At 50.6% G+C, this 13,050-nt stretch overlaps 1 protein-coding gene across 1 annotated transcript; it reads right to left on the bottom strand.

Moving 5' to 3' along the window:
* Positions 1 to 165: 165 nt before the first annotated feature.
* SAPIO_CDS1778 (uncharacterized protein) lies at positions 166 to 10,627 on the bottom strand (the record flags this gene model as incomplete). Its single annotated transcript, XM_016784966.1, has 10 exons — positions 166 to 894; positions 960 to 1,596; positions 1,678 to 1,798; positions 1,878 to 1,971; positions 2,044 to 5,503; positions 6,644 to 6,784; positions 7,209 to 7,917; positions 8,014 to 8,256; positions 8,330 to 10,188; positions 10,272 to 10,627. 10 exons carry the CDS (start codon positions 10,625 to 10,627, stop codon positions 166 to 168), a joined length of 8,349 nt encoding a protein of 2,782 aa, XP_016645263.1.
* Positions 10,628 to 13,050: the final 2,423 nt, after the last annotated feature.

Genomic DNA, 13,050 nt, shown 5'->3' with positions numbered 1-13,050 from the left:
TGAATCTCGTTTAAGTCGGTGGAGACAAGAGGCTCAGACTGTGAGACTTGAACAATATGTGTACGCAGCGAGCAGTGAAATGGGGGGACACTCAATAGATCCCTTAAATTTACCAATAGAACATGCATGGCATTATAGTACAACACAATCAACCTTTGCCCCTACCTAACTTCTCCCCTCAACTCCATCGTAGGCACCTGTGGGCAGATGATCGGGAACGACCCCTACCTCCTCGCCCTGTATATATCCATCGTCCGAAATCACATCATCGCTGTCATCCTCCGAGCCACCCTCCTGGTCCCCTGCGAGTGGAAACTCGAAATCCTCTTCCTTCGGAGGCTCATAGTGCTTGAAGAACGCGTGGTCCTCATACAGCGACTTCCCCTGTGTGACAAAGCCCATGGGCGTATGTATGAAGTCCTGACCGCGACGTCGTAGCGCCAACCACTCCTGCAAGAAAGTGAGCGGCCGCTTTGTAAACCTCCTATTCTCCTTGTTGATCACCGGATCCGCACTGCAGTCGTTGGAATCCGCTGCTTGCCCGCTAGACCCGACTTGTTCTTCGGCGTTGTGAACGATGCCTAAGAACTCGCAGATGTGCCCAAACTCGCTCCACTCGAAATAAAGCCTGCCAGAAAAGATTCCCAGTTGAGTCTTCAACCAATGCGGTCCCTCCCACTCTAGAGGCATGGGTGGAATGGCGAAGAATTTCATGGTATCAAACTCGATCATCTTCCGCGTCACCGGTGCAGAATAGGTGAGCAAGTGCGTTGGAGGAGGTCGGCGCGATCTTTCCAGTTTTCTCAAGAGAGGGATAATGGCTTCGGCTTCTTCGGGGATTATGATCACGGCCACCTTGGACTCCACACCCCATAGAACCCAGTTAACGGGCCGCTGTTTTTATCGCAGACATGTCAGTCACATTCTGCGTTCTACCACCGGAATGGAAGTATACGTACCAGGAAGTTATCAATCGCCAAACTAGCTTGTCCTTGGACTGTTCGATTGTATTCCATAGAGACGAACAATTTTGATGGACGGCCGGGCTGAATTACCTGGAATTTAGCTCCCAAGTGAGTCTTCGAGATGGCGTCGAGCATGCCCATCACACTGCTCGGAGCTGCCGGTAACCGTCCGGTTTCCACAAATTTCTTGAGTTCTTCACTCAAGCCTCTGAATGACAATGCCGGATAGTTGATCGGTTTCTTCAGCTGTCGAACTGCTTCGACTTCGAATGCCACCTCGCGTTCTTGCTCGACCTCCTGGAGTGCAGACGAGTGCACAGCCTGACCAGTGTCCTGAAACGCAGCCCGTCGGGCTTCTAGCTCTTCGACGAACCCCTTGAGTCTGCAGTCGCGAGCTTGTGTGCCTTGTGTTATCTTCGGACGCTGCTTTGGCTCGTACAATTGCTGTAAGGTCTGAAGCTCATCCTGTCGTATTGCCGAAATGAACTTGGCCCTCTGTTCTCCATTGCTGAGGAAATCGGGGTTGTCCAGAGATGCCTGCATCCGGGTGCAGAATGCTTGTCCTTGGGAGTAGTAAAGCGGTTGGAGCTGTTCTATGCCGTCACATGTGTTGTGGATGAGCCAAACAAGTCTGGTGGCTTGTTAGCAAATGCGCAATAGAACGGATGACAGACGCTATCTCGATGAATAGGAAGGAAAAAGGAATACTTACACGTCTAGGGAGTCTATATTGACTGACTTTCCCCTCAAGTCGGCGATACTTTGGTATACGTCTGGGGGAATAAAGAACTTGATGGATTGAGTCGTCGCTAGCTGCCGAAGTCGCATCGCCGCTATTTGTCGCTCGTTAGAACAACTTGAAACCTATCACCATGATGCAGGCCGTATGAGTATAAAGCGGTCATTACTTACCTTGTACCGTATGATCCTTGGTTTGGCCGAGTCCCAAAGTCAAGGCACCGCAGGCGGTTGGCGGAAGCTTTAGGTCTGTTCCTCTTGTATGGGCCTGGAAAACAAAAGTAAGTCAGCCCCTGTTGAGAATCATGATCAAAGCCGTTCATCCACCTGCCACGCTTACCTCGTCAAGGTATACTAGACATTTGGCCATGTCATCTGCAAAATTCGAGGCAAGCAGTGGGGTTACTGCTCCGGACCGGGTTATGACAAGGGGCCGGTCGTTGTCAAAGTAGAGAGCGCCGTCGGCAGAGGTATCGATCTCCAGCCACTTCTGAGCGAGCGTCTTGTTGTCCATCTCTAGGATTTGGGCGCCAGCATCGATCAACACTCTTATTTTCAGATTAGACATCAGCTCCAAGATTTCGGTTTCCGTCAGCCGCCTTCCGTCGGCATCACAGGCCATAACGCACTCCCGGGATCTTGGCTGCAGCAGATATGTCATCACTTCGGCGTTTGTGTGAGACAGACGAGCAAGGTCCTCCTGCTTGATGTTGAGAGGAAGCATATTTCGGTTGTCATTAGTACCACTAAATCCGGTGCTCAACGCCTTCGCCTTGGACCTTGTACTCGAATTCTCATGCTGTCCCGAAGGAGGTGGAAAGACGGGGATATCCCAACCATTGGATTGCAATTTCACCTTGAACTGCTTTGCATGCCGCGGGAAAACGAAAGTATTCATAAAGTAATCGATCACCGCAGTCTTGTACCGTAGTGCATTCCAGACTTGATGCAGCTGAACCTCGTCCTCCACGTTAATCGAGTTCCAGCTCTTCAAGGAGCCAGGGTAGTTCTCGCATCCGTTGATCCACTTCTCATACTCGATTGACGGATCGTCGGAATTGAGAACCTGCTCTAGAGCCTGCTTCAACTGTGGCATTGAGAGTCCGCCATAGTAAAACGACAAGGAGGTGAACAGAATGGCGACGTCGGGGTGGCCCCATTCTGACTGATCGCTCGGCACGCCCTTGGCATAAAACGGCACGGCAATGGGATCCCGGCTAGGGTGCAATCCATATTGTACGTTCCACCGTTTCTTGAGCGTCATGATCAAGATGCGTCCGATCAAGAGACCGCGTAGGAGGTAAATGGCGTGGCGGACGCTTGGTTTGTCCCGGAAGAGTCCACGGACTACCTTGACACTTGCCTTTTTGACATTGGTACATCTCAGAAATTCTTCGACAGCATGACGTTCCGTTGTCGCAAGGTCGTCCATGGGAAGCAGCGCACTGCCTCTTTTGAGGACATCGGCGATAAGTCGATTGATTAATTCATCCTCCACATCGCGGCGAAGAAAATACAGGAATGGGAACCCTCGCTGGTGGCCGCGGTACACTTCGATGGAGTGAGGATACTCTCTCGCTAGGTCGTGAAGATTCAAGTCGACTAGGCGAAGCAGGGCTTGGACGATTTTCCACCTGTGAGGGTGACCATCCACCGTCATTTGTGTGCCGGACGGGTAGATAAGCTGGGTCCTGACCGCTAGGGTATAATCGGACTCGTCCAGCACATCGCGACAGACGGTTCCGAACCATCGGTGGATCTTAATCATACGTTCTGCGTCCGCCAATTTTCCATCTAAGAGTCTCTGGAGCCCACTCAGCATGAAGGATAGGTTATGCTCGGGTAGACAGATCATGACACCCCTGCTCTCTTGGATGTCTTTGTGGAACTTGAAGAAGGCAGTTATGGTATCCCGATCTGTTTGAGTTTTCCTTGAAAAAGGTACATAACCCAGCCGTTTGTTAAGGAAGATTCCAAGTCGTGATTGCAAGATCTGAGCCGTCTGTTGGAGTAGAGGCTTCGGAACAATGATTCGGACGAGGTTACGCTTGTCAGCAAGGGCCGCCGAAACCATGGGAATAATGCACGAAGTTTTCCCTTTAGGAATGGAGTTAGTGTATCTGGTCTCTCTCTGCTCGGACATATCCACTTGATACGCACCCTGTCCCATGTTCATCTGCAAAACGGAGTTTTCTCCTGAAGCGGGGTTAATTGTAGCCAAGGCGACATCGACTTGGTCCGGTCGAATGAGAACATCGGCCTCGATCTCCAAGAGTAACCAGTACGGATGCTGTTCGGGGCTCCAGTTAGTATGGCCGATATTGGCCTCTTCCTCACTCGCTCGGTGGCTGTTATAGCCCAAGTAACTGTGGATACGGAGCTCCCGTTGGCACTTGGTAATCAAGATACCATAGCCAACTAAGGCAGATTTCATTGTCTGATGCAGAAGTTTCATTGATTCTTCCGATCTTAGGTATCCCAGGAGAGTGCATTGGGTTATAGCAGGCCAGAGGTGTCCTGCCTTGAGCCACCGAATTTGGGGCGAAGTAAGTGAGGCATCTGGGGTTTCGAATGATGTCTGAATGGAGCGAAACTGTGTATCTACTTCGGAAAATGGGTCGCCAGCACCGCCATTGGTTTGAACTGACCGCCCTCCATGGTTCGAGTTTTCATGTACTCGGTAGCGGAAACCCCGAATACTTTGCGCTAAATCTTCGCCATATCGTTGACGAACCCTCGACCCGGATGCACAGAGGCGAGTAGCAATGGTCTGGAGTTCATTGAGGGACTCATAGTTGGGTTTCGGCATAACTCCAGCTCTAGATGCCGAAGGCGTGAAGTACCTCTTTTGCGGTGAAGGAATGTGCCGCCGGGTGTGTGGAGAAGTGCGGTTGTGCTTTCCGAGGACTTGTTGCCATGTTAGAGGTGTGGTACCGCTCGGAGCTAGTTCTTTCGGCGACATAGGAGGCTTAAAAGGCTTTCGGAGTAGATCAATAAGTGACAGGACCTCGCCGCCTCTTGTGCGTTCCCTTATATACTCATCGACGGGGATGAACTGTTCGGGTTCGAACACATCCTCCGCTCTTCGCTGGTTTAGTACGGCCTGAACTTCCACCAGGTAGTTCGAAAAATCTCTGTTTTGGTAGAGAGATATCCATTCCAGCGAAATGGCCCGGTAAGCTTGCTCAACGTCTAGGAGTAGATCCTTGTCAGGATTGGGGATCCTTGGTTGTAAGCAAGGCCACTGCTCCATCAGAAGTGTCACAAACTTCTTACAGTCTTCATCAACTCTTCTTCGATGAGCATCGGCCTCCTTCTGAGCTTTTCGGCGCTGCTTTCCACTGGCGAGGTTCTCGAGTACGTCAACATCGGTGGTAGGGAGGGGCTGGCGATATGGCTGAACCATTTCTAGAAGATAGTTGAGATCAGGTTCTTTCCCTGGTTTGAAGTTATGATACTCAGGCCAGTCTGGAGCTTCGATCCTTTTCAGCTCGTCAAATATTGCGAATGCCGCCACCGTTCTCGCCAGTTCCATGTCGGCCTCTCTGTTGTACGCCATTGGGGCAAGCTTGAACATGAGTGTGAACGGATTAGTGGATTCCCTTGCAAGATCTACCAGGGACCCCCAGTGTTTCCTTAGATCGATTCCAAGCCGATCACTGAGTGCCATATCTTCAATAGAAGAGTTACGGCCGCCAATTGTATCCGATTTTGACAAGTAGTCCGCGAGATCCTGCGGGGTCTTGATTTTGGAGGGTCGGTTACGGATGAGATGAACGATTTCTTGAGTATTCCGACGCCTGACACACTTGTCAAGAATCCGATGGCGAGTCTCATAAGCGCGATCAAGGACTGAGCTTTGTTTCTCTAGCGTTTCGATTCCTAAGGGACGTTCGTATACCAGTCGTCTGCGCAATGCTCGACTATCCAGGTGGGAATGGTGTGACTGAAGTAATGGTTCTTCCTGGGCCAATTCGTTGGGTGCCACAGATGAAAGCGTTTGTAAGTTTCTTGAGCGTTGCAAAATCGCGAGGGCGAGCGGTCGTAGAGCCTCATGCTGGATTGTTGGAGTCAAGGCAGGGTTCCATGAATCCACCTTCATCTCAGCCAGATGAGCAGGGTAGTATGTCCTCTGTGGAGAGAGATCCGCAATTTTCTTAAGAATGCGTGCCAGGTTCTGCGATAAAGGTGCCCAGGGTTGACATATTCCTGCCTCGAGCCAACGTAGTGCCTCCTCTGTACCTGTATGATTGGTTAAAGGATCGGGGAGGATGAAGGAGGTGGCGGCATGGAGAAGAGCTTTCGTGTATATGAGTCGAGGTTCCGCAGCACAATCCATCCTGCCGAGAGTTCGATTGATAAAATATCTCCCGAATTCGCCCATCGAGGCAATTTCAATGAGGACATGGCCCTTGTGTCGCTTCTGCCTCATTTCCCCAAAGGGGACAAGAACGGACCTCTTCGAATGATCTCGAACATCACGTAAGACGAGCTTACTTGTGAGGCCGTACCATGTCCCGGCATCTTGATTCGGATCAACCTCACTTTTCAACTGAGGAAAGTAGAGGTAATAGCTTCGGCCCACGCAGATTTTCATATGGTGCCGTGTCAAGAAGGCCTCCACGTTGCCATTTTCAGGCTGCTGTAGGTATATGTATCTCGGGTCTTCAAGAGGGGAGAGAATTCTCATGACCTGACGAAAGAGAAATCCACGAGGGTCAAGCAGCCTTGAGCTTCGTCTTCTGCAGACGCTGTCTTTGAGATCCAATACCCAACCGTCTTTGGGCTTCGGATACCACTTGCGCTCTACCTTTGTTATGTAGACCAGTCTTCTGTGGATATCTCTATTCGGAGGAAAAAAAGAAGGAAAAAAAAGAGGTAGTGTTAGTTACCATTACCACTTTAACCACAATATCATAGACGGGTTTACGATGTCTTACAGCCAGTGGACATGCCCATCAATCAGGGGCTGTGGGAGGTCGCCCGCAAGTATCTTGCCCGGCACAAACCGGAGTGACATGCTGCTTCCAACAGCCAGGACTACAAGCTCATCACCCTCCCAGCCGATATGGATACGAAATCTGTTGGGCGTGATACATAGCACTATATAGTGTTAGCATAATTACACAACCTAGGTGTAGAAAGGGAATCAAGAAGATGGCCAAAACGCGTGTGTGGGTTTTGGAGAGACCTACCGTATTTCATCCCTTTATACCACGACGGTGCCGTGAGTAGAGGTTGGTCTCCGAATAGCAGCTTAAGGATCGCATTGTACGCCAGAGTTTCAGGTAGTTTCTTGTAAATAATTAGTTGCAATTTCTTCGCGGTAAAGGAGTTGTGTTTTGGAAAACCGTTTCTAGTAGAGAAACGACACATATCAAGCTCGGCATAGAACTTACACTTATGGGATGGTCATCAATGAGTAATATACCTTGGATGTGATTATACTTGATTCTTTGGCCAATTCGTTCGCTTGTAGGAGGGGTACTACAAGTGATCCAAGACCCGGAAAATGGGGTGATGGGTCCTCCGATACGTCTCTCATCATCTCCGGCATCAGGCCAAATCTCAGAAAGAGCGAGCAGGAGGCCATTGGGCTGAGATAGCATGGAAGTAATGACCGAGTGATCAAGGTCAAACGCCAATTTTAAATCTCTGGCAATCGCATACTGGAGCGGCTCCGGTAGCCCGTCGAGTTCGCTTGTTAGGTTGTCGTTTACCGAAATGCTAGCCTCAATGTACGCGGCAAGGTCGTCCACATTGATTATGGAACAGCCACGGCAAATTTCAAAGGTACGGCGGCACAGAAGGGCTGCCCGGAGGGTGTATCGTTGGAGCCTTTGAGCTGCCTCAATTGTCTTCGAGCGGAATGTTTCCCCTCGAAGTATTCGTACCCATTTGAGGCAGATAGACCTCGCTCTTAGGATGAGTTGGGCAGCTTTCTCGCGTGAAACAGCGAGCTCAAACAGTCGAAGGGCCAAGGAAATAACCAACTCCATCAGATAAACCTCTCTCCAGTTGGAAACCATAGTATCCAACCTAGAGGATAGCTGATTCGCAAGGGCTTCTCCGAAGGTTTCGTCTCGAAAGATACCGTGGAGAGCGCGGTAGGGCTCATCTGTCCCATGAGCAGGTCCAGCCTGGACAGCCAAGTAAGTGACAAGGCTGGCGGTGGCCTCACTCGAGAAGTTCAAATTCGTAGAACCTAACTCGACTAAGATAGACATCCATCGTCGGGACTCGCCTGAGGATATGCTTTGGAGAGCTAGAAATTCATTCATGTTGAGACCCACCGGACATCTCGACTGACTTGCCATAATCTCGTAGGATGATCGGGATCCGCCAGGGCTGAGGGATGCCTGTAAAAGCTGTGCGCAGGGAAACTTCTCGGGGAAAGAAACCCTGAAATGTTGGTGAAAGGATGGCTCGATCCGGTGCCTCCCCATCCACGTGGACGAAGTCACATCGCAATATCCCATTGTCAAGCCATTGGGCTTGCAGATTTTGTCCCATTCGATAGGAAACTTTGCGTGTCTGTAATGCGTTCTCAAAACTGGAGAGAGTGTTAGCTTCCGAGCAAGAGAAATATGGGATATAGAGATTTGATATATTAGAGCATCACATACAGGGTTTTGACGTCGATGCAAGAGTCACCTTTGAGGGGATCGTATCCTGGCTCAGGAATCTCTTCAGAGGGCCGTAATCCAGAAGGGTGCACTTTGGTAACTTCGTTTCTAAGGACCCTGTGGTACCCAAGCGGTGTATAATCAACCATGTCGTATCGCGATATAAAGAAAATGAGCGTGGGAGGAGAAGTTCGAAAACTACGGCCTTTGCGAACGAAGGGTCAGAGGGCAACGGGTGTTCGTATAGTTCAATGCGTATCCCCTCGGCCTTTTCTTTTGTGATACATCGCAAGCACTCCGAAGGGCGATGGATGGGCTTGGGCCACCGCGAGTCCGCGCTGTCCAAGAACTGGATGGTGCAGGACGTGGTGTTTATTATCCGTATCATTTCTTGATACTCGTGGGTTTTACGCTCCCATTCGCGTCTTTTTTCTTCAAGTCGGCCGGCGGCATATTCCTCGATGCTCTGATAAAGGCCAACATATGAACTCTTCAAAGGCTCGTCTGCGACAAACCTTTCGGCAAAACAGCCTGGTCGAGGGTGATCTAGGATTGTGTGACGATGTTGGCTACTGGCGTCGACCCTCTGTCTAAGGTACAATTGGATCTTTTGAAGACGAATCATATCCAACAGCCGCGGAAGAAGCAAGCCGTCAAACATTGGCGCGGTGAAGATGGGGTGATACTCATTTAAGAGAGGATAGAGAAGGCAAGCAGTTTTGTCAAGTTCGACCCAGAGGTCCATGACGTTGAGGACCATGACTGAGAGCAATTCGGCGTTACCTTGGTATAAAGGAAGAGAAGACTCGATGTAAAGACTGGTCATCCGGGAAATTGCCCGACAAGTGGTCTCATGGTCGGCGTCAAGGTTGGCCAGCAAGTCTTGAATTTGCACTTCTAATTTTGAGAGATCCAAGTGCTTTCTTGCGAACTCATTTCCAACGACGGAACGAGACACTGAGAGACTTTGGACTGGGTCGTCAGAGTCTTTGCCATTCTGCTCTAAGGTGCGAGCGCGGTGGTTTTCGATCATCTGCGTCAAACTAGCGCGACTCCTATCAAGACTCATTTTGAGCTCTCCAGGGGTCGCATGCTTCTGAAGCAGAGGGAGGCGAGTTCTAGTATCCGCTAAGAACCCAGACCAGGTGTCTCCGATGAAGGTGTTGATAGAGGCGATATCTTTGTCAATTCGTGGTCCGACGGTACCGAACAATAGCTCACAATGCGCCGAAACAGAAGGGCATTGACTTCGTGCCCTATCAATATCAAGTTTCGCCAGTCTCCGGCAGAGCTTGGTTCGGAGGAGAGCGATTCTATCAAGGCTATCCGAGAATGCTTCGACAGAATGCGCGAATTCGGACAGCAATAAGCAGACTGCGAACTTATACTCCACTCGACCGATCTCATCTCCAAGATGATGGCAGAGATAGCGTTGCAATGCAACGCGAAGAACAAGCCAGTACGGCATGCGGCGCCAGGGCTTGGGTCCTTTATCCCAACAGACTTCATCACGTACCCTCTTCCACAATTTCTTGGTCGAGATCCTCCGACCATTTCCCTCGAGAATGGTCATTAGTAGGGACGTGATGATGGATGGGTCGTCTGAATCTCGGTACTCATGGGTTCGAGAGCCAGCCTTCGATGCGTGCGCCGAGAACTCTAAGGGGATCTCCACAGAGGCGTTATCGAGAAATGACGATAGGTTCTTCCTGAACGACTCATCTTCGAGCGTCGAGATGGGGACTGCAACGGCAGATCCGGGAAACTCCCATTTTAGAGCACTTAGGCTAGCCTGCACGTCCTTGTTGCGTGGCGAGGCTTCGAATGCTTCGAAAACCACATTTCCAACCAGTTCCGAGCTGAAAATAAAATTGAATGTCAGCAGCCATAGCAAACGGCATTGAACCATGCAACCAAACAAGAACACATTGGAATAACTCACTCCGAAGGAAAATAGATATACACAGCGGCATTCTGGCGCGGAATGTGAAGGAGGAGGAAGTCAGACGGCTCCATTTTCGCCATGGCCTCTTCGAGAATTGCGCTCTCAATACGGCCATTTGAGTTAATCGTCCTGCTGCTGGTGATTGAACGGCCAATGGCTTCCCACAACCGAGATGACTTGTCGCCCGCGTTAACTCGCATGAAACACGAGACTTGTAGGATACGGTCCGCAAGCTCAGTCTCTAGTTCGGGCAAGTTAGGATCCAAAGATCCGGGAAGCTGTCCTGGCAGTACGAGATGGTTGAACAGAGATATCGCAGGGTCGATACCCCTAGCGTTTGGCGGGAGCGCCATGCTGCCAACACCAAATCTGACAGTCGGCGTCCCTAAAAATGAGAGAAAATGTCAAAATTGAGAGGATGAGAAAGGTATGGAGTGTTCGGACGCGCGGAGAAGATGAGAGACGGGATGGTGAGAAGAAGAGAAGAAGAAGGAGAAAGAGAAGAGAATGTTGGGGAATGTCTACGACTGGAACTGGAGGCTCCTGGTCGCGTGCGTTTGCTCGGGCGGTTGCATGCGCCGTAATGGGTTTTGCAAGCTCGAAGCAGGCTCAAACGAGGCCCAAAAGAACAGAGTGCTGTAGAAGATGAAAACAGAAACCCCGCTTTCTCTCAATGATGTTGAGGAGATGGTAGTGAGGGCAACAGGTGCATTTCGTGTTGGGGGTAAGCAAACTCAATGCACGAAGAAAGGAAGGAAGCAAGACGCTCAAAGAGCTGACAGAAATACAGAAGATCCTGAAGATACAAACATCGAGCTGGGGCAGGGATTCGCCCTTGCCGTGATGATCCCTCGCAGGGGCAAGCTCGAAGACGTGAGGCTTACAAAAGCTACCCTTACTCTAAAATGGCTAAGAACCTTGGAAAAATTAATTCTAATGCTTCCAGGACTCATTCAGAATGATGGACATGAGATGGGGGATGTTAAAATATAAAATGTTGTGCCTGTGATGGGCTGGGGGTCACCTCAAGAGCATCATAAAAGCTGCCTGGAGATGGCAAGGCTCTCGCTCATCAATGTCAACGAATCAGATGAAGACTTTACAGAACCAACTGGAGACTCTTTCCATAAACACTCCAAACACCTTTGGCAGATTGTCAGGTTGGGCTGCCACCCCAAGCAGGCTGGCGCCAATGCAGAGAATGGTGTAACCAACTGATATAGGAGGAGCATTGTGATTTGGGAAAATAACACAGTCGGGGAGAAATGCGTTCGCCTGGGCTTAGCAAGAGGTGCGCAAAACAAGGCGGCCAGCAAGTTTTGTTGTGGCATTATGCTACTGGTCGAAACCGGGCCTTTCTGGGCTGAGGCTGGCTCTGATTACGCCACAGAGAGGTCGACACGATGTAGAAACAGTCTATGTTCTCTTCAATGGATTTTCCAGGGGCAAGAGTTCAATGGCACTCGAAGGGTTGCGAGGGGAGGCAATCGTCGCTCAACTGGCACTTACCTCTATTTATTCAAAAGATGAGCGCCCGACAAATGCGTCAAGGCGGCTTGGAAAGTCGGTCGCCTGATAAAAGCAGGCCGCCACCAGTGGAATCTTCGACCAGCTGTGTTATTGGCTGGCCATTCACCCCGAGGACAGACGAAAGTTGTCCCGGCTCATGGAGGTTTTCGGAACGGAGCTCGACCGGAGTCGGGACCGACAGGCCGTCGTTAGAGGGCCGTGACTGGGCTGGGAATATCGGCAATATCGGGAATATCGGGAGACAGACGACGGCACAACTCCACAACTTGCGGACGAATGGCCCCTGACTCACAACCTCACTAGGGGCACTAGTGTAGCCGGGAGCAGAAGCTTTGAAGTAAGTTCGGCATGGAGTTACCACGAGTCGCTTAAGAAGCCCGCCATCTTTGCATTAGGGCATCCAGATATACACTACAACCGGGTCGGTTTCTTCCTGGCCATTCACCACGAGGTTAATCATCCGCTCTTTACCGGAATAGGTTTCCAAGGAGGTCACGAACTGAACTCGCGCTTCGCTTTTAAGCCTGCTCCGTCCTTTCTGATCTGGAACTCTGCTTGAGCCTAGACCTCGGGCGTAAGGGGGAACTCGTATCGGAGTGGATTTCGTAGAGTGCGGGCAAAGAAGATCGAACTCGTTCGTTGGAGGTGATGGATAAGGCCATCCATATAGATCCGGAGGCTGCGTAGTGTAGTGTATCAATCAATATCGTGTACACTCGACATCAAAAATTTCACTTGGAGCCACCTTGACGATCAACTTTAACCAAGGGCCCACCTGCCTTATCCAAGTCTACGAACACGACACTACACGTACTGGGGTACGGAGTACCTTAGTACCGGGAATACCTTCCCGTCTTCTTCTTGGTCGCTCCTCCCGCTGAGCAGGTACAAAGTAGGGTGTGCAATTGTGGGAGGTTCCCATCCTCGAACCTTCCGCGTTCCCGTTCTCTGTACTTCGTACTTCGTACTTGGTCGTGCACATGTGCAACTTCTTCCGCCTTTGCTCCTGCCCTCTCTGATCCCGACCCTACGAAGTAGGCAAGCCATGATAATGGGCGAATTACATCGAGATTGCAACGACCCAGTCGCAGCTTGTCATGGTCGGATGAAAATGCAAGTCACGGCGACTGCGAATCCCACCACTTCCCATGTGCCAACGTTGGCATCCCCTTCCCGCTACTCTCACCGGCTCCATCGCACCCTCTCTCCAACAAGACAAGACTTGGAATCTGCGATGATGTCTTCA

Source organism: Scedosporium apiospermum (assembly GCF_000732125.1).
Source record: "Scedosporium apiospermum strain IHEM 14462 chromosome Unknown SEQ_SAPIO_0077, whole genome shotgun sequence".
In the NCBI taxonomy this organism is placed as follows: Eukaryota; Fungi; Ascomycota; class Sordariomycetes; order Microascales; family Microascaceae; genus Scedosporium; species Scedosporium apiospermum.
This window is presented reverse-complemented; position numbering and strand designations above follow the sequence as displayed.